At 44.6% G+C, this 21513-nt stretch overlaps 1 protein-coding gene across 1 annotated transcript in view; it reads right to left on the reverse strand.

The window, feature by feature from the left end:
• CNTN6 (contactin 6) overlaps positions 1-21513 on the reverse strand; it is a 232121-nt gene that overhangs the window by 126002 nt on the left and 84606 nt on the right. The window contains 2 exon segments of the mRNA XM_054977138.1: positions 48-184; positions 2865-3043. Of these exon segments, the coding sequence (XP_054833113.1) occupies positions 48-184; positions 2865-3043 (316 nt within the window).

Raw genomic sequence — 21513 nt, forward strand, 5'->3', positions numbered from 1 at the left:
TGTTCCTTCATCATACATAATTTATTAAGAAATGGTAAAAGTCTTACCTTGGGTGCTAGAGGCTGGCCATTTTTAAGCCAACTATATGAAGGCATTGGTTTCCCACTTGCTGTACATTTCCAAATCAAAGTGTCATAGAGAGAAAGATAGGCATTCTGAATACGTGTTTTCCATTCTGGTAGGGCTACATAAGCAAACAAACCAGAAGATGTTATAGGTATTTTATTTCAGCTTACCTTATTGTAAGGGTCTGAGAAAGTTACAAATTAAAAACATACATTTATATAAACAAACCTATTAAATAAATTACTTTATAAATCTTCAAAAGGTGTGTGTGTGTGTGTGTGTGTGTGTGTATGTAGGGATAGATAGATAGATAGATAGATAGATAGATAGATAGATAGATAGATAGATAGATAGATAGATAGATAGATAGATAGATAGATAGATAGATAGATAGATAGATAGATAGATAGATAGATAGATAGATAGATGCAGGCAGGCAGGCAGGCAGGCAGGCAGGCAGGCAGGCAGGCAGGCAGAGTTGGATTCAAACTTACATCCATGTAGCAGCTTAATTAAAGTCAGTTTTCGTTGGCTTTTATTGCCCCAAGAAGATTTCTTTACTCCCCTGCCCCAAAATGACACTGCTGTATGATCTCATGAGGCTTGGTGAGCTGCCGTAAAGACAGACTCAGCAGGAATCAACCTTCCTGCCTGTCTAATAAATGTAATCATCATTTTGTGCAACATAAATCTTTTATGGATGAGGGAGACAGCGCAACTCCTGCCAAGTCTTCCTCCTCTCTTCAGCCCCATTCCACTGTATTTGCAAAAGATAAGGAGCAAATGTATGAAGGGCTGCTTTCATCTCTCTCACATATATGTTGGGATGCTTTGGTGAACAAAGTATACTATAGCAAGCAATAGATCAAATTGTCTGATTAGGGTAAAACATTAAACTGATTTTTTTTTTATTTCTCTTGGGCTAAACAATTTTTCTCTCCATCCTTTAATGTTTTAAGTAAATAAAGCAGTTTTATTTCTGCTTTATAGCTTCATGCTGCAGTTTATATTTTTTACAATGCAAGGATAATGCACAATATCTTGCACTCACTGAATTAAGCAACTTTCATTTCTTTGATCATTTTATTAATTAGTAAGGATAAAAAGATTTCTCTTGTTCTTTTATTATATTTTCAATTTGGTTTAAGTATGATAATTCCTACATACAATCATTCCTGAAATTAATTCTGGAATTGGACAATGTACTTTTGCTTCAGCATTTATGTCCTTCCACTTATTTATATTTTTTCCTACTCTGTGTCACTTCCTTTGCACAGGAGCATGGATAAAACTTTTTCAGCAAGTAATCTTGATGGGGTGTAAACATGACTACTCAGTTCTTGTACTAATGTGCACAAGTAAACAGCACATACACAATATAAAATCAAGACCCTCAAATTGGTTCTCCATTGAAAATAATGGTCCCAAAATCCCAGATTTGGGGGGAAAATCACAAATTAATACCAAACCAGTAATGTCCTACCTCACAACCAGTAATTGCAGTAAAGGTTACTAGAGGTGGGCACGATCCAAAAAAAATTACCGATCAAGCTGATCGGGGATAGGCACTAGCAACGACCCCAGATCACCGATCCACACCGATCATCTCCCATTTCTGATCCGTGGATCGGATTGGGGAGGCCAAAGCGGAGGGGCGCCCCACTGTTCCCAGCTATGTGGGAAGGCGGGTGGTGGCGGCAACCGCCGGGCCCGGGGGGCCCGGGGAGGTGGCAACGAGCCGCCTCCCCTCAGGGAGGGGACATTCCCACACACACACACGCACACTTAGAGCAGAGGGGGGGGAAAGGTTTTAACCTGGCAACAAGCCGCCTTCCCTCAGGGAGGGGATGTTCACACACGCACACACTTAGAGCAGAGGGGGAAAAAGTTTTTAACCCGTCCCTGCCTCTCCAAATAGAGAGAGAGAGAGACACCCCATCAACATGTTTCAGCCAGCTTTTTAAAAAAAGCAGGGACAGAATCCTCCATTCCTCCCCACCCAATTTTAAAAGCAAGCAGCCAGTCTTCCAAAAGCATATTTTAAACACACACACAGAGCCATGAATGAGGTTTTCCCACAAAATACAGTGTTTAAAAAGCAGGTTAAAAACAGAGAGTGACAGACAGAAAAACAGCCATTCCTCCTACAAAGCCCCGTTTTTTTAAAAAGCAAAAAACGTTTGGAGTGCCCATGGCTATAGAACACCCCCTTCCCCCTCCCTCCACTGGGTCTCTTCTCCCAACTGGTGAGTGCGTTGCTGCTACATGGTTGGAAGGAAGCCCTGCTAATCAAGGAAAGCTGGGCTTCCATTTGGGTTTCCAGGGCGACAGAAGGAGGGCAAACACAGCTCAGGCATTCCCCTGGCTCCATTGCCCTGGGAATAGATTACTGGCGCCTGATTGTCTGCATTCCTGATCAGATCCCAATGGCCCGAATCAAGCCCCGATGAAGCCCCCCCCCCCCCGAACGCTGTTTCGGTCGCCGTGGACGGCACTGATCCCCCGGGTCCCGATCGCGCGAATGCCATTATCATGGGTATTTTTCTATCATAATGCCGATCGTGCCCATCTCTAAAGGTTACCCTCTCAAATCCTAGTTTCTGAGATTATAACATTTTTTTATTGAAGCATACCCCTATGATTCAGTATGCCCAAGTTAAAATTTAGATTAGGAGAATTTGAAGAGCTGTTCTGTAATAATATCTAATAACTTTGTGAGAAAAAATATGATCAATAAGGTACACGTGAAGTATTCCAGAGTTACTCTATTGTATGTGTAAACAATTCAGTTTACTTACCATATATAAAGAGTTGACCTTTGGCAACATTCCTTCCTTGGATGTTTTCTGCAATACATTCATAAGAACCTTCATCTTCCTGCTGAAAATCTGGGATTTCAAGGAATCCTTTAGATGTGTTCATTTTTCTGGCCAATGGGTTCTCATCAGATCTCCTCCAGCTGATACTGGGAACAGGACTAAATTAGAAAATCAGAGAGTCCAGAGAATCCTTTTAAGATGAGCCAATAAAATAAGGAAATTTTTAAGACGCATCCTGTCTGATCCAGGCCCTTCTCTTGTCATGATATTTATACCTCTTCTTAGCAATAAGAAGTCACTCAGGCTGGAAAGTTGTTTACTCACATACTTCCTGTAATACCAGGTTCACAGTGCAGTAAGGGTGCGTGAGAGAGAAACTGGATTTGTTTTGCTTTGTAGTGTCTATTTTGACACTTAAACAGAGTTCATCACTCCTGTACCAGAGATCACATTAATGATAAAATCAGACCTCTTTTCCCTGGGTCATACAAAGAGTGTAGTAGGAACTCTGGATAGAGGATCACATAGGCGTTAGATATAATACATCACACAAGTTTATTCAGACTACAAGCATGACTTGTAGTTCCTTTCCACTTCAGCCTGCTAGTTGACACTTCTGGACCTGGGAGCTGTTTATTACGTAAGAATTGCAATGTTTTTTCTTCAGCAGCTTATAATGTAAATATAATAAATAGACCATGCCACTTTTCATGCCTCCCCCACTTTTGGGAACAGCACCCCAACTCATCTTGTAACAATCAATTACTACAGTCCCTATAGGATTCCCTTCTTAGTTTTGGATACCTCCTAACCTTTCTCCTTCCAAAACCCATCTATCTCTCTTCAGTTGGCTGTTGACAGTTAAAATCCTCCATTTCAGAGTTCCATTTTATTTTTTTAATCTGATGACAGAACCTTCTTCTGTCCATCACATCTCCTTAAAACATACAAATCCATGCACTCCACTGAGTACCAGCCATTGAATTTATTATCATCAGACTATTATGACAGACTATTTCCAATTTCTGTGGAGTTTACTCTTCTGATAATTGCAGATTAAGCTTGCAATTTGAAATGGCATATCTATGGTCCCCCTAAAATTTCCATAATATACTAGAAAATCTGGAGACCATGAAGACATCACTTGCACATATATTGACTTAAACATGAACACTCCACAGCTTTTGACTCTGAAAAGAAAAAAAAGTATTAGTGTCTCAGCAATAAAACTACTATGAGCCAAACTAAGAGAAATAGCGGAAGTTCCATGAATGAGATTCTAGGCCTTTTATCCCCCTTTAAATATCAGCTGTTGAGTTCCAATTTGGATTGTAAACATAGCTTATATTTAAGTTTTTTAAAGCCTTTCCATCTGCCATTTTCCTGAACTGAAATGGTTCTGTAGAGCAGCTGTTTGCCCCATGGTGATAAACAAACATATCATACAAGTCCTAGGCCCTTCTCACACATGGACTTTAAAGCATTTCAGTATCTGTTCTGCTTCCCATGTTTACAGGAATTTCACACTTTCATGGGACTCAGTACCAATGTTTGTCTGCAATATCCCCAATTTTTCCTCCTGCAGACATACCACAATGTTATTTTGAAGCCACTGCTGAGTCACAGCTGGCACGATTAATGTCAGTGTGAACTCTATACTCCCCTTCTGCTTCTCTTCTCCCGCCTCTCCTTTTCCCCAGGAGCTGATTGGTCTGTGTGGAATTAACCACTCCTACCCTCCTCAACTCTGAACTCCTTTTCCACTATTTTTTTTCAATAAAGCAAGATAAGGGTCATAAATCTGCTTTTCCATTGGCTTCCTTCCTCCTGGGTATGCATGCACCCTCTTATTTTTTTTTCCAAAACCAGGAACGACTCCTAACCTTGCTGCTTATTCCCTGCTAGCTTTAAAAGGCAGGAAAAGGTTAAATGGCTGCTTTCCCCTTCCTCCTGGTGTCTTCTGCCACTGTAAAAAAAAAAGCATTTTGCACAGCCATTTGGAAATCAAAGGAGCAGTGAGGGAAAGAAGCAGCAGCATTTTAACCCTTTCCTGGCTTGGCTTTAAAATAAATAAATGAGAGTGGTACATGTTCTTTCCCAGAACTCTGCCACCAATTGCCTCTCCAGGGGACAGCTCAGTCAGCAAAAGCAGAGGGGATGGGTTCCAACATTGCAACATTACTACGCATGCTCAAAGTTTTTTAAAAAAAAATTGTGATGTGAATTGCAAAGCCCTGAAAGCCCAAAACTGCACCAAGGTTTCAAAGCCTGTCTAAAATGAAAAACAAGATGCCAAAACGAAACTGCCTTGGACCATGTGGAATGTGGGAGTGCCATGCTGAAGTCACTGTGATCAAGGTGAATGCACATAAATGACAGTTTAAAGTGTAAGTGCGAAAAGGACCCTAGTTAAGGTGCCATTTCTGCATGGGAAAACATTGCAGGAGGGAAGATTTAACTTCTTTCCTGCGCAGTCATCCTGATATGAACTCTCTATTAAGAGTTTGAAATAGGCTTGAATTTTTTTTTGTGCTTGTGCATTTTTGCACTGATGTTTGGGGTACAGAAAAAGGCAATGCAGAGGAAACAGCAGTTTTTGTTAGTTAAAAACTCAAATCAGTTTCAGCAACAAGAACAATTTTACTGAAACCAAGTAAGAAGTTAATCTAAGGAAGCAATTTCTGACCATATGCCGACAGCTAGAGTCTCCAACGTGGCACCCATGGGCATCATGGTATCCAATGATATATTTCCAGGTGCAGGTGCCAAGTGTTTTTGGAAAGTGGGATTTTGGAAAGTGGGGTTTTGCACAGCAGGGCTTCTGATTGTGCAGATTTTTACCATGTTGCTTTGGCAACAGCTGCCATAACAACATAAGGATCTTCACTGCATGAATGTCACAATTCCAAAGGTGCCTGCATTCTCAAAAAAGTTGGGGACCCCTGGCCCACAATGACTACTGGCCTTGACATCTATTCCATGTATCACAAAAATGGCACATATACTTGAAATACAACTTGATTTTTAATTGCTAATGAATTTCAGAACAATTTCAGAACAAGCCGGATCAGTTATAATAAAATTTGTATTATTCGGGCAAATTTGCCTTCAAACTTCATGATATTATTAGTTATTCAGTTCTGAGCTTCAGAATAACTGAAATTCAAAATAAATACATACAGTATATTCTCAGATTGCAGATCCATGTAGCTAATCTGAGAATGTTTCCTACATCCCAAAATACATTCTCTATCCTTGTATCAAAGAATGAGATGAATTATGAGCACAAACTGTAATATGGTAACATGCTCTTAAGTCTTAATATGCTTCAGGGCTTCCTAATAAGGCCTGTTTAGTGATAACTAAAAATGTAATGCTAAAGAAACCCAAAGAGCAATTTGTCATACATATTTTTCTGTCTATGTTTTTTAAAAAGGCAGGGAAGAGCCAGCTGTATGCAGAATGATGTATTTGAAATGAACCTGAGAATGAAGGGGTGGTGGTGGTGAAATGGAATTGTGGGGTTCTGCTGAGAACCTCACCTCCTATAAAAATATTAGAATTGCATGGCACGTTAAAGACATCACACACCTGCATCATGCATAAACATGTTAGATGCATACAACTGGGGCACCTGCAAGGACTTCCAGGGGGCATCTCATTTTCGTCTCCCACACTATTTCCTCTTTCCCTTTCCTGAAAGGACCTATAGTCTCTCTTTCCCCCCTGCATCCTTTTCTCATTCCCTCCTATCCAATAGCCAATGTCTCTTCATTTACCACCCCACTTCAGCTTTTCCTTCTTCCCTTCCCCTATCAGCCGTGGGAAAAGGCTGTGCTGAGTTGCATGGTGTAACTGTGCTGGGCCAAATTGTGGGGAGGCACCTTGCTTTCCCCTGTATCCCCCACCCCATATTCTTTCTTCTTTCCATCCTCTTGACAGCCCCCACATCATCACCTTTCCTTGTTTCCTTCCCTCCCACCCACCGGCAAGCCACTAACTATTATTTACCACCCATTTTCAGCTATATTTATTTTCTTTATTTATTTACTTCATTTACACCCGACATTTCTCCCAAATGAGGAGCCAATGAAGTTTACATCTTTTTCATCTCCTCCATTTTATCCTCACAATAACCTTGGCTTGCCAGCCTCCTGGTGGAGCTTGGAGTTCTTTTGGAATTAAAACTGATATCCAGACTACTGAGAATGGTAGCTGGAGAACATGGCTGTTTGGGAGGGGATTCTATGGCATCACATCTCCGCACGGTTCTTTCCCCTCTGGAAACTCCACCCTCCTCAGCATCCTTCTCCAAATCTCTAGGAATTTCCCAACCCATAGTTAGCAACCTTACAACATTCCTCTGATGAAGATTAGGCTGAAAATGTGTGACTGGTCCAAGGCCACCTAGTGAACTTCCACAATGGAGTAAGGATTTGAATCTGAGTCATCCAGATCCAAGACTAAAACTCTTGGATATGGATGACACTGGCTTTTGTGAGGTGTCTGTTTTTGAACATTAGCAAGCAGCTTGGGCTGGATAATTCTTGAGCATTTCATGGTAACAAACTGCCTGGCTGGTTGCTTACAGGCCTGGCCCTGATGAGTCCTCACTCAAAGGACAAAACACCCTCGAAGGGACCCTGCTCTCCCCCTCCACCTTTTACTGACAGAACCCATTGTATTATGGTTGACAAGCAACAGCTACTGAAGGCATTTGTTTCTTAAAGTTACAGACTCGGCCACTATTGTTTGGGGGAGTATTAACCTCCCTAATGTAGGGAAAACATCATGGTATAGCCTGATGTAATAAAATCACAAAAACTAAACAGGGTTGACACTTGAGTAGGGGACCACCAAAGGGGACTCTATAGAGAAAGGCAAATGGGACACCACTTTTGCATCACACTTGCCTTGAAAGCCCCTCTGCTGGGGTCCCCACAATTTTGTTGAGAATTGATGACACATACTTTTATTGGTAAGTCCGTCCCCCCCAAGCATTTTTATTACACATTTTTCTGCAGACCTGGGCTTTTTTTCAGATTTGCAGAAAGATCTGTTGATGGGTCCAGTCTCCAGTTTTAATTGTCCACAGAACTGGCCATCTTGAGAATTACATATATTGATATTGTTACTGTGCAACTTAAACAATCTTGCTCAAAGAAAAATTAGAGATAATGCGGCCCTTACCTGGGATGCAGCAATGCTACTTGAGCCAGGGGCTGTTTATTGCCGCTTCGGAGGAGGGAGGCAGCACCACCACCCACTTCCTAATAAGGGGTTGCTGGGAGGGTGGAGCAAGGGCCTTAGGTGGCTGCTCTGCCCTTCCCAGCCTCATTGCAGCAAGTCGCTCGGTGGAGTAGGACGTCTCTCCAGCTGAGCAACTGGGTGGTGCGGTCCTCGAGTAGAGGCCGAGCATTGGAGGCTTGCTGCCGGCTCGTCAGGAGGACAGCGAGGCAGCAGAGGGAGTGCTGTGGGCCTGCTGGCGAGAGCAGCAGGGCGAGGTGGAGGTTTTGGCTGGCCTTGTCAGCAGCTCAGGCAGGTGGCAGTGGCAGGGGTTTGTGCGGGCCAGGCGGCGTGCCCCAGCCCACATTGAAGTGCTGCAGTTCCCACTTTTCTTCTGCGCTGCCTGGCCTCGTGCTTTAGCGGCTGGGGGGAAGGGGCGTTGCATGCTGTGGAGCCGCATTTGGGTTGCACAGCCTGATGAGGCTTGTGGTGCATTTCTTTGGAGTGGGGCTGTTTAGCCTACCCATTCTGGGTGGTGCGGCCTTTGTTGCACGATTTCTACCGCCCCCCTTCTTTTGCGGGGATAGGGGTTTGAAGGGAGGCTGACCAGTTGGGAGCCTGGGAGGCTGGCATTAACGGCCCTCCATTCCAAGTGCGGGTGGCACGGCCTGATTCCTGGTGGGGGGAGTGGGCCAGGTGGCAGTGGGCGCCATAGTGTTTGGTCCTGGCTTGGACGTTGGCTGTGGGCTACCCTTGGCCTTCGGCTTTGCTTCGCCTGATTGCTGGTGGTGCATATGACTGGCACATGTGGTGGCCATTTCGCTGGTGTGCCCCAGCTAGGGTTTGGTGGCCATTTTGTTACAGCGGCCATTTTGTGTGACTAAGGCAGTGTTGTTAAGTGGTTGGATTGCACGTCAGCACTCCTTTGGTGCCACTGCCTCACTTGTTTCTTACCTACCACCTGGTTTGCCTCACTACAGTGGCATTTGTAGGCTTGGCATACAGGGGCCTTTTTCAGGTTAAAATAAATAAATAATAAATAAATACCTGAGGATTAAATAATAATAATAATAATAATAATAATAATAAAAGCAAATAACATAAAAACAAATAAATAAGAATAGATAAAATGCCTCCTAAGAAGGGTGGTGGTGCCTCTAAGGAGAAACAGCCTGCTAAGAGGACACCCCCTAAGCGGCCACCCCCAGCTGTATCCTCTGCTGAGGATGAAGAATCTAGTGCTGGTCAGCAGGACATCTTGAAGCATTTGGCGGCTCTGGAGCAGGCCAAAGGGGACGTGGGTTCAGCTAAACAGGGGGAGAGCACAGTTAGGCCAATTCGTCGTGCCTCTAGGGATGCTGTTAACCGTGATATTTTGCATTGTTTGTCTGCTTTGGAAGGTGCGGCTGGATCTTTTACAGCTGGAAGTAGTGGTAGACAGGCAGCAGCTGTTACAGAAACGCAGGAACCAGTGGTGGATCTGAAGCAGGAGTGGCCAGAGGACTCGCCTCCGGTAGCAGTGGCCGTTGATCCAGTGGATGTCAGTGGTAAGGAGACTTCACCACACTTTAAGCTATCGTTGGCCTTGGGGGCCTTGGGGGCAGGGAGCCACTGGTGTGTCAACAGGGGTGCCTCAAGGGACACCTCCTATCCAGGCACCTGCTGCAGTAGGTGGGGGTCAGGCTGCATGGGCTTGCCAGGGTTCAGCGCCTGCCACCCATCAGCAACAATCTGTAGCTCCCTCAGCTTGGTGGGGGGGGGGGTTTCCAGGACAGCAGCATACTTGTGTCTGCCATTTGGCTGGCCTGGTTGTCCTGCCAGCCCTTGAGACTTTTATCCTTATTCTTCCCTTGCCTATGGTCAGGTTCCTTTTAATGCCATGCCGTTTGGGGACACAGCTTTACCCCTGGGGGACCATTTGACCCAGGTGACAAGGGACAAAATCCTGTGCGGGGAGTATGTCGATATCTTTTCCCTTCTCTTCCTAGAGTTAGAGAAGAAGGACAAAGATGAGATGGATGACAGGGATAAGGAGCATTTGAGGAGGAGGTGGGTGGAGAGGACATGGAACAATTGGCTACCTGGCTTCCTAATCTATGCTGGGGTAATTGCCAGGGCGCAGCCCAATCGGGCTGCGTCTTTGTTTCAATACCTGGATATAATCTTGAAGGGCTACATGGGCTTCTCCAGTGCTGCATGGATGCAGTACAATGAGGAGATCCGAATGCGGGCGGCTATGAACCCTAGTTTGCAATGGGACCGTATTCACCAACAACTGTGGCTGCAGGTGATGTCCCCAGCTAAGCCAAATTTGGGGGATCGGTCGGATAGTGGCCACGTAGTGCAGCACAACTCCCAATCGACCAGTACCCATGGTGGGGCAGGGCAGCAGGTTCAACCCCGGCTGCTCTGTTGGGAGTTTGCATACAAGGGAACTTGTATCAGAAAGCACTGTCGATTCAAGCATGAGTGCCCTTCTTGTGTAGGCCCACACCCATACAATGCATGTGCCAAAGCCAGGCAAGGGTGGGGTGGCAGAAAGCAGCGGGGGTGGCTCAGGCTGGCAACAAGCCTCTGGAAAAGGTCCCCAGCTCAGTAAGGCTGAGGGTTCTTGAGTGCCTGTTATGTGATTACCCGAAAAGAGAGGATGCAGTTTATTTGTTCGAAGGATTAGGGACGGTTTTAAAATTCCTATTCAGGGGCATATGGCCCCGTTTATGGCTGACAACTTGCGTTCAGTTCAGGGAAAAGAGGATATAGTTAGATGGAAAATTCAGAAGGAATGTGTTGAGGGGAGGGTTTGGGGGCCATTTTTGGCCCCTCCAACCCCCAACTTCAGGGTTTCACCCTTGGGGGTGGAGCCTAAGAAGGTGGCTGGTGAGTTCTGCCTCATTCACCACCTGTCTTACCCAAAAGGGGATTCAGTCAATGATGCCATCCCAGAACATTTATGTTCTGTCAGGTACACCTCCTTTGATCAGGCGGTCAAGGTGGTTCATAGATGCGGGGTGGGGGCGGAGTTGGCTAAATGCAACATTAAGTCTGCATTTCGCCTTCTTCCCATTTACCCTGGGGGATTTTGAGCTCCTGGAGTTCGCCTTTGAGGGCATGTACTATATGGACCACTCCCTTCCGATGGGCTGCTCCATTTCTTGCACTGCCTTTGAGCACTTTATCTCCTTCCTGGACTGGGAGTTGAGACGACATGCATTTAGTTGCGACACCGCCCACTATTTAGATGAGCTCCTGTTTGTGGGGTGGATGGGGTCATCTCAATGTGCCAGGCTTTGGGCCACTTTTACTGAGCTGGCAGAGGAACTGGGGGTTCCGTTGGCTCATGAGAAGATGGAGGGGCCTTCTCCAGAGCTTACTTTTCTGTGAATTGAGTTAGATATGGTCCAGCAATCCATGCAATTGCCTTTGGACAAGGTCAACGACCTCAGAGCTCGTCTACAGGAGTTTAGAACCAAGCGTAAGGCGTCCCTGGTAGAAGTACAGCAGTTAGTGAGGTTATGAGGCTGGTGAGGGCATTTACATTGTGGTGCCTATGGTGGAATATATTGTTTAGGGCCAGACATGTTCCTGCAATTAACAATGGTGTGGCAGACGCTTTGTCTTGCCAACAAATGGAGCGTTTTTGGCAGCTTGCACCGGAGGCCGATCTGCAACCATCACAGATGCCTCCAGAGCTGTGGCAGCTTGGGAGGCAGAAGCGTGTCGGGCCATCTAGCTAGCCATCACACCCAGTATTCGGAGACTGTATATGAGAGCAGTAGGACAGTTGGAGGAGTTCAGGGGGGAAGCTGGTATTGGTGATATTTGGCCCATTCCTGTTGAGCATATTATTCAGTTTTGCATAAGGCAGAAGTGCCGTGGGTTGGCGGTAAAGTCCATTAGAGGGCAACTTGCTGCCCTGGCCTTTATTAGCAAGGGCCAGGGATTTCCTGAGGCCATGGGCAATTTCTGGGTGTGGAAGATGCTTGATGGTTGGTGTGGAGAGTGTGGTTCACACAGACCCTCGGGAACCCATCTCGCCTGCTGTGTTCAAAGGTCTGAGCGCTGTTTGGAAGGTGATCTGCACATCGGGATATGAAGCAAGGCTTTTTCACGTGGCTGCTTTGACTGCCTTTTGGGGGGCTTTACGGGTCAGCGAGCTTGTTGTGGCATCAGGCAAGGATAATTCTGGTTGTGCCCTTATGGCAAGTGACCTGAAATTTGAAGGGGATGTGGTCTCTCTTATGATTTGTTGGTCCAAGACGGACCACAGGCATAGAGGGGTAAGTGTTTGGTTGGGGTCTTGTACTGATATAGAGTTGTGTCCCATTAGGGCTTTGAAGAGATATTGGTGAGTGAGGGGAATGGAGCAGGGCTGCCTTTTCTGGCACCAGAATGGTTCCCCTTTAACCCACTACCAGTTTTGGGCAGTGACAAAAAGGGCTCTGTCCAAGATGGGTTTGAAGGGTGTGAGCTTCGGCATGCATTCTTTTCGAATTGGGGCTGCATCTATGGTGGCTGCCGTGGGGTATTCCAGTCATTATTCAGAGGATAGGCAGGTGGCAGTCTTCTGCCTACCACTCCTATGTGTGTCCTCTGTCCCAGTTTTAAGTGTTACTAATTGGTGTTTTTTCTTAGGTCCTGTGTCACGCATGGTACGGCAGCGTATCCTGATATGTGGGCACAGCTATGTCTTCTGGGCAGCCCATCAAGCATGGAGGACGGCAGTTGGGTCCCAGCTTGAACTAAGTGACCAGGCTACAGTTGAATGGCTGGTTCGGCATGGCCTTAGGTGGTCGGGCCTGTTGCCATTGTTGTTTGGAGTGGGGTGCAGTGCGCTGCCCCACATCCTTGTGATTCATTTGGGTGCAAATGATCTTGGGCTCATGCAGGGCAAGGCTTTGTCTTCCCAGGCACAGTCAGACTTGTGCCTCATCGCAACTCATTGACCGGGGGTGCTGATTATGTGCTCAGCTATGATCCCTCAGTGGGTTTGGAGGGAGGCGGAGGATCGCCATGCCATTGAGAGGGCCAGGATGGAGGCCAATAGGGCCATTCAAAAAGGATTGGGGGAGGGGTTGGGCATCTATTTGCCTCACCCCAGGATCAGGGCTGAATTTCCCGACCTCTATAGAGGTGATGGGGTGCGCCTGTTTGAAACAGGCTATGAAATTTTTCTGGATGATTTGCGGCAAGGGCTTGGGTTGGCCTTAGGCCACCAGTGGGGTGCTAGGGCCTAAGCAGAGGCTTGGCCTGGCATTAGCTGGTTTGAGTTGGAGTAGGGCGCGGGCCGGTAAACACCCTTGACACTTCCCTATTGATGGGAAGAGGGCTGGTACTGCTTTGAAGGCTGCCAGATGCAGAGGCAGGCTGCCTTTGGGAACCCCTGCCTGCAAGTCCTTCCCTCACTGCTATACCACTGAAGTGTTCAGGAGCTTAAGGGGGGGTGACCAAATTGCCTGATTGGCCAGGTCCACCGCATCCATTGGATGGGTCCCACCCGGGGCTTTGGGGCTCACCCAGACAGGTCAAAGTGGTCATCTATGGGGGACCCCGTGGCTTGACCTGTACCGCTTTAGGTCCTTGCCACTGTTTGGCTTGTTTTAGTTGTATAAAGTTAATAAAGTGGCCCTTAGATCCAGCTTGGTGTCTGTCTCTTCATTCTGACTGGGGTGGCAATGTGGCCCTTTCCTGGCACGCAGCAAAGCTGCTTGGGCCAGGGGCCATTTATTGCCACTTCGGAGGAAGGAGGCAGCACCACCACCCACTTCCTAATAAGGGGTTCCTGGGAGGGCAGAGCAAGGGCCTTAGGTGGTGGCTCTGCCCTTCCCAGCCTCATTGCAGCAAGTCACTCGGCCCACCCACCTCTCCCAGTATTGATGTAGGAGTAGCTGGCTGCTGTTAGCAGAGCCAGGTATGAATTTTTCCCCTCTTTACAAATTGACATCGGAAAAGGGGGGGGGTTGCCTACCTTGCACCGATTTCTGGGACTGAGGTGATTGGCTAAGGGTGGTGCCTGTTAGCAGTGTCATGGCTGGTTTGAGTTGGAGTAGGGTGCGGGCTGGTGAGCACCCTTGGCACTTCCCTATTGATGGGAAGAGAGGCCTGCCTAAAGGGCTGGTACTGCTTTGACGGCTGCCAGATGCAGAGGCAGGCTGCCTTCAGGAACCCCCGCCTGCAAGTCCTTCCATCACTGCTATATGACTGAGGTGTTCAGGAGCTTAAGGGGGGGTGACCAAATTGCCTGGCCAGCTGGGACCACCCCATCCATTGGATGGGTCCCACCTGGGGCTTTGGGGCTCGCCCAGACAGGTCAAGGCGGTGGTCTATGGGGGACCCTGTGGCTTGACCTGTACAGCTTTAGGTCCTTGCCGCCATTTGGCTTGTTTTAGTTGTATAAAGTTAATAAAGTGGCCGTTAGATCCAACTTGGTGTCTGTCTCTTCATTCCGACTGGGGTGGCAATTTGCTGTATAAGTTCAGAAACAGGGGAAGTAAAGCAGATTCACAGAGCTGAAATTGCCTCAAAGTGTTGTCCAACTCAAATCCATTCTCTCAGGCTGAAACAAGAATGTGAATGTTACAAGGTACTATGATGGAGAAGACCACACAATGCTCTCCCAAATTGTCTCTCTCTTTTTTTTTTTGGTAACTAAAACACAACCAATAACCAAATAACAATACTATATATAATGTAGAGTAACAGTGATAAGGCTTAGATTCTAAATTGTCTCTTTAAGTACAAATATGGCTTTATTATATTTGAGTGGCTCATAAGAATCAAAATGATGAAATATTAGACACAAACATAAACAAGGAAGCAGAGAATCGAGCAATTAGAAGCAAGTATAAGCCAAAGAATGATGAGCAGAAAAGAAAAACCATGAAAGAGAAGCTGCAATAAGAAGAACTTGATATACCAGGGAGAGGGCTGCCTTGTTTTGCATTTTTATAGCTTTTATCATTTTTATTTATATTTGGATCAATGTACTTTATATGATAAAATACTCTAGTGTGAACATGGCTATAAATACTTCTCGACTTTCTAGTAACATCAGAAAACACCCAAGGCTCACTATCATTATTTATTATGTCACCAGAATACTTTGAAATATTAATAGTTTCACATTTCATGGTTGCCTTTCTAAGCAAAGCTTCTTTTCCATACCAGAAAATCAGTAAACATTTCAGAGCAGCTTTTAACTGAGGCTTTGAGTTAATATTGCTGAGATTTGCCTTCGTTGCTGATGATGTCACATAATGATATACAGTATTAACATTCCAAATGTTCAGCTGAAACAAACTATTCAGATTCATGCAGATAAATGTATTTGTTCAGCAGATTGTGACACAATCTTAGAGATACATCTGTTATTGAAAAATGAATGTTATTGAGCATGCTATAATCATGCTTCCATGCTTCTACGTGAACGGAATAGTGAATGCATACATGGGCTTGTGCTCTATCACATATATTCAACAGCAGCATCTACCAATCTTTGAAATTTGTTGTTACAACATATTTTCACCTTCTTCCCTCTACAGAAAAGGTTGTGGAAGGCAAGCTAGTATTCAAAATTGAAATGTATAGGCATAAAGTGCTATCCTAAATAAATCGACTCAGAATCCTATTGAGGCTTACTCCCACAGAAGAGTTTTTAGGATTGCATTGTTCAATCCTAAGCATGTGCTACTGATAGAAGTTAGTTTTGTAAATGGAAATGGGAGGGGAGCAGTTTTCAATGATTCTCTCCTGGCATTGCAGGCTCCCACTTAGTCACCCAGACTGTTCCAATCAAGCAACCCCTAGAGCATGATTTGGGGAGTACACTATGCTGCAGTGTGAGGAGGGAAGTGCATGCTTTGAGCCAGTGTGGTTTAGCGATTAGTGTCAAACTAGGATCTGTGAGGCCCAGGTTTAAAACCCCACTCTTGGACCACTGACACATTTGCAGCATAACCTACTTCACAGGTTGGTTGTGAGAATAATACAGAGGAGAGAAGAATGATGTAAGCCACTTTGGGTCCCCACTGGGGAGAAAGGTGAGGTATAAATGAAATAAATAAATAAACGTTTTTTTTGCAGGGCTACTCTGCTCATGTTTTATAGGAGTTAAGCCACAAATGTGTCCTGAATGTACAGGTATGTTCCAGATTTCATTCCAATATCTCAATGTTCAAGAGAGTTGAACATCAACAAATGGAACACGGTCTGGGCAAATGAAAACAAATGTGTAACTTCCTTCAGCTAACAAGAATTATATATCTTGGTCCAGGTTTGCAGAAACATATGAAGAGTTAAAAAGAGTTATGATGCTAGAAAATAACCCCCAAACATGACATGCAATATTGGAAGGAGGTGAGTAGGGAGAAACTGTGGGCAAAGAAAGGTGGATGGAGAAACTTCAGGAGCTATGAACAGAACTGAGACGATAAGGGGTGATCTGCAGAAGGAAGGAAAGATCAGGTGGGTAGTTGGCAAGAAGACAGTGACAAAAGGATGGGGAGGATGGGTGAAGCAGGGTAAAAAGTCACAGTGATCAGGAAGAGGAAGTAGAGGGAGAAAATCTAAATGCAGATAGAACAAGAGCAGAGGAAACAAGTTGAGGGGATCAAATTTTCTTTGCCCTACAAATCCTTGTGGAGCTACTTTTTACAGCCATTGTTGGGGATTAGAGCCTGCAGTAGCTTTCAAAAAGCCATCCTTAGTCCCTGTGCATCCCTCTTGTCTCCATATGTTTTGTACGTTTCATATCCAGGCTTGATCACTGATTCCTGGAAAAAAGTAGCAACGTTGTCTCACCTAGTTCCATATAACACAGGTGTAACCCCTAGAGTCCTGAGGGCCAGGTTCAATTTCTAGAGTAATGTTCACAAATTCAAAATGTAAACCCGCTTTAATTAAATACAACAGAACACAACTATGAAAAACATTCCCTGAACTATCAATTGTGGTTCACTAACCAGTGCCCCCAGAGCAAAGTCCTCCTCACAATCCACTTTGTAAAAAACACAGATGGTACTGTGGGTACATCCAGAGGCCACACTGGAATAGAGTCCTTGATATCCAAAAGGCCTTCTGGAAACCACATGAACTCTTCTAGTGAAGATGCTGGAAGAATCCTGGAGCTTGCTTGTTGCCCTAGGAGCAGTTCCCCTTTCCTCCTCGCAAGACAAAGTGGGGCAGCTCTGGACTAGGGTGTTAATCTCAGGCAGTCAGTGAAGAGTTCATCTGCCAGAAATTCCTGCTCTTTGCTCTTTGCAGGTTCTTCAGCTCTTCTTAGCTGCTGCTGCTGTCCCAGAGAAAAGTGTTAAATCCTTTCAACTAGCAGTTTCAGCTCTCTGTTCTTTTTTTCTGGCTCCAAAGCTTGGAGACAACCTTTGTCATTCACAGAGCACTACCTCCAGCATGTCTCTGTTCTTGTTCTTTCAGCTAGTCCAGTCCTGCTATATACCACCTCTCCTAGTCATGGTGGCCTTTTCAAATGCCTGCCCCATGAGTAGGGTTGCCAGATAGCCCTCACGTCCTGTTGGGAGGGTGGAGCACTTGGCACTTACCTATTGCTGAGCAAGAGATCTTCTTTCACACACGTGCTTTGCCCAGAAGTGAGATCACCATGCCGCCCACGCTCCGCACAGGACTGTTTTGGCATGTTTGGGTCCCAAACAAGACATGATAATGCTCCCATGCGTAGCACGATAACATCACTTCCAGAAGTGATGTTGCCACACCAGGAAGTGCAAGTACAGCACATGCTCCTGAGGTGCCTGCCAGTGGCTGGGCGATCTGTGAACAAGGGAGTTTGCCGACCACTGGCAGGTACCTGGGAAGCCTACCCATAAGTAGAGGTGGGCACAAACAGCAATATGAACAAAAAAAAGCCACAAACAGCCCAATCCGCTGTTCGTGAGCAAGCTGTTCATGAGGCTCCATTCTAAACTAACAGGTAGTTGTTGCAAGCCTCGTTCGTTGCTGTTCATTGCTGTTCGTCAAGCCAGACAGTCTGGCACCTGCAATCAATTCCCTTGGCAACATAGGCATGGACTGTCTGAACTCTGTCTGAACTCCTTCTGGCTTTCCTTCTGGCTTGTAACCCCTCAAAGTAGCTTCCAGCAGACAGTCCAGTTTTTGCCACTGTGAAGAGAAAGTGACATTAAAGGGGGAGACCCATGCATTATGCCTTTCCCAGGGTGTAATCTCTCTGAAACTTGGGGGCTCTTCAGAGGACAGTGAGGACTATGTCCCCTGTAAATTTGGTGGGTATTGGACATTGATAAGGTCAGTTTGTAACCCTCAAAGTAGCTTCCAGAAGACAGTCCAGTTTTTGCCACTGTGAAGAGAAAATGACATTAAAGGGGGAGACTCATGGATCATGCCTTTCCTGGCTCAAGTTCAGCTAAGTCCCAAGGGGGTCATTCTGGCTCCCATGAACCTCCAACTACAAACATGTTTGTGAACATGTCCTGTCCATCAATGTTCGTAAATCCCTGTTCATGGATGACAATGAACAACAAACATCGTTGTATTGTCGAAGGCTTTCAAGGCCGGAGAACGATGGTTGTTGTGGGTTTTCCAGGCTGTATTTTGACACTGAAAGATCTCTGTCTTTTGGTGCTACACCTCTGAAGATGCCAGCCACAGCTGCTGGCGAAACGTCAGGAACTACAATGCCAAGACCACGGCAATACAGCCCGGAAAACCCACAACAACCAACAAACATCGTGTTTGGTTTTTTTCCTGTTCGTGCCCACCTCTACCCATAAGCCTTTGCAGAACAGCCTTATGCTTTGCTTTCCAAGTAGTAATGGACCATATTGGGGATTTCATTGGTAAGAAGCAGAACAGGACAGCATTTTTCCACTTGACAGGAACAAATCTGATCTAATTATCGTAAATTAATGTTATTACCTATATACCCCATATACTTGTATGTGTGAGTGTGTTTTTCCTTCTCTTTAGTTGCAGTTGGGGATGCTTGAATGTCCACTAGTTTAGCTCACATCCTGTTTATATGTTGAAAACAAGGAGCTGATTTTCTTACTGATTTTTCATCTGTGCATCAAACCCTTGACAGCTGTTTGGCAGGTTGCTTTACCCTATTCATTCCTAGTGGGTGCAGAAATCAGTTTTTCATGATTTTCACAAATCATATAAATTAGGAATAAATAAATGCTGTTTAAAAAATCCTGACCATTCAGTGTTCATGATCTAAGTAATCCTTCATACACTTCGTGCACTTTTGAAAAGAGCAAATGCAATCCGTTTGGTGGATGTTTGAGTTTTTCAGTGGAGAATGGACCATTGGTTCATACTGGATCAACACAGTGAAACTCAATAAGTTAAACATGTTTACAGCAAAATTTGCAGCATCCCAATTTCCAGCCTCTTTCCTTTGATCTGTAAATGTATAAAATGAGGTCAAAGAGATGTGTTTTGCGGGGAGGGGGGAGGAGACTGAACACACCAACCCACAGCCTCAGACTCTTTTGTTATAGGTTGTGGGGTGGACACAGGGGTCAATGTATTCCTGCCTGGAGACTTTTCTAATAACCCCATGTCTCTAATACTGACACTGTATTGAATACTATCAGAGTACTTTCTCTTGAGTACAGCTGTCTATATTGCTATGGCCTGTGGTATTATTTTTAATTGAGAACATTTAATGAGATATCAGTCATTAAATTAGAGATTCCATTTATGCAGAACTTGTTCTTTATCACACAGCTATGGGTCTTCATTGTTATTTTCTAATTTTATTCTCTGAAGTAGATTTGGACAAGCAGTTGTTGCAGTGCACTAATTGGAGCCACATATTTCAAATTTCCATCATCTTTGTCTTATTGTGAAATGTTTTATAACCAGGCCAAAGAAAAGATGGAATTGGAGGAATTTTGTAGTTGATTGATATAGATCTTTGGTGGCATGAATGGTGGCATTCATGAAACCATCACCAATTCTTAAAATAATACCAGACATTTAGCTGGTGATGGGGTCCTGTCCATTCAGACAAGGAATATAATGACACAGACATCATCTACTTTAAGATACCTTCAGGTGGGTCTGTAGTCAAAGAGCAAGATTTGGATCCAGTGGCAGCTTAAAGACAGTCTTTAACTTGCTGCTGGACCCAAATCTTGATCATCTACTTTTAAAAATTCTTTTAGAAATAAGTTTTAAAAAGAGAAAGGAGGAGAGCTTCATTGTTTATTACCTAGATTGAACAATTTACATATTTTATTTTTCCAGTAGGATTTGAGTCCAGCGGCACCTTAAGAGACCAACAAGATTTTCAGGGTGCAAGCTTTCAGGAGTCAGAACTTACATCCTGAAAATCTTGTTGGTCATTAAGGTGCCACAGGACTCAAGTCTTGCTGTTGTACTGCAGACCAACATGGCCATCTTCCTAAAACTATCCTTCTCAATTTGTTTAAGCTTATTTGTAAATTTAGGCATAAGAACAAGCACCAAAGTTAAATGTAGGACTCTGTCACCCCAGGTTAATTTGAACTTGTGATCAGGTCACCTTCTTATTATTTTCCTTTTCCATACCAAACGTTCCCAGGAACTGCACTTGGGGATGTTTCCCAACAAGCTTCCTCTTCCTTTTCCTTTTGTACTTTTATCCTTCTTCATGAAATCAAAGCTGTCTGAAACATAATACGACATAGGCAAGTGATGGTTTCATCCTGTGTTGTGTTATTTTAGAGATGGTAGTAAACCATTTGCTGTATTTTGTTCTGCCCCAAAGATTATATCCTAAACTGAAAGAAATGTTATAAGAAGAGAGCAAGAGTCAGAAAGACTTCACAATGGGATTGATTAATACTTCTGCTGAAAACCGGGAGCATTTGCTGTGGCATCATTTTCTGGAATTTCCCTCAGTCACTACAGTGAGTTATGTATAATGTTTCCTAAATTGGTTATTTGTATCTTCTTCTTAAAATACTGGTGCACATAATCATAATTGCCAGGAGGAAATAATACCTCGCTTAGCAAGAAGGGAATATTTTCTGTAGAACTTAAGAGTGGTGTGGATAGGAATAAATTCTCTGCAAATATAAGTATTCCTATATGACCACTTTGATAATTAAAGGCTAGCAAATAAAAAAAAATGTGGTATGTACAGAAGAGGTGAGGAATGGGAAATCAGAGGACTTTCATGTCATTTAACTGGAATGTGAGTTCATATTAATTTCAAGCTGCTTTGAATGTTACCTTGCCATAGAGGAACAGAATGCACAAGTTTTCTGTGTTTCCTGTTCTCTTGCAACAATGTCATGTCCCCAGATCCAGCTTTCACATATTTTATGCTGAAGAAATGAACCAGCTGCTGACATTGAGACAGCTTGTGCACCTTTTTAGTAAGGAGGTTATAAAGGCTGTATTTTAAATATGACGTTGTTCTACA

Source organism: Eublepharis macularius, chromosome 4 (genome assembly GCF_028583425.1).
Source record: "Eublepharis macularius isolate TG4126 chromosome 4, MPM_Emac_v1.0, whole genome shotgun sequence".
Lineage (NCBI taxonomy): Eukaryota > Metazoa > Chordata > Lepidosauria > Squamata > Eublepharidae > Eublepharis > Eublepharis macularius.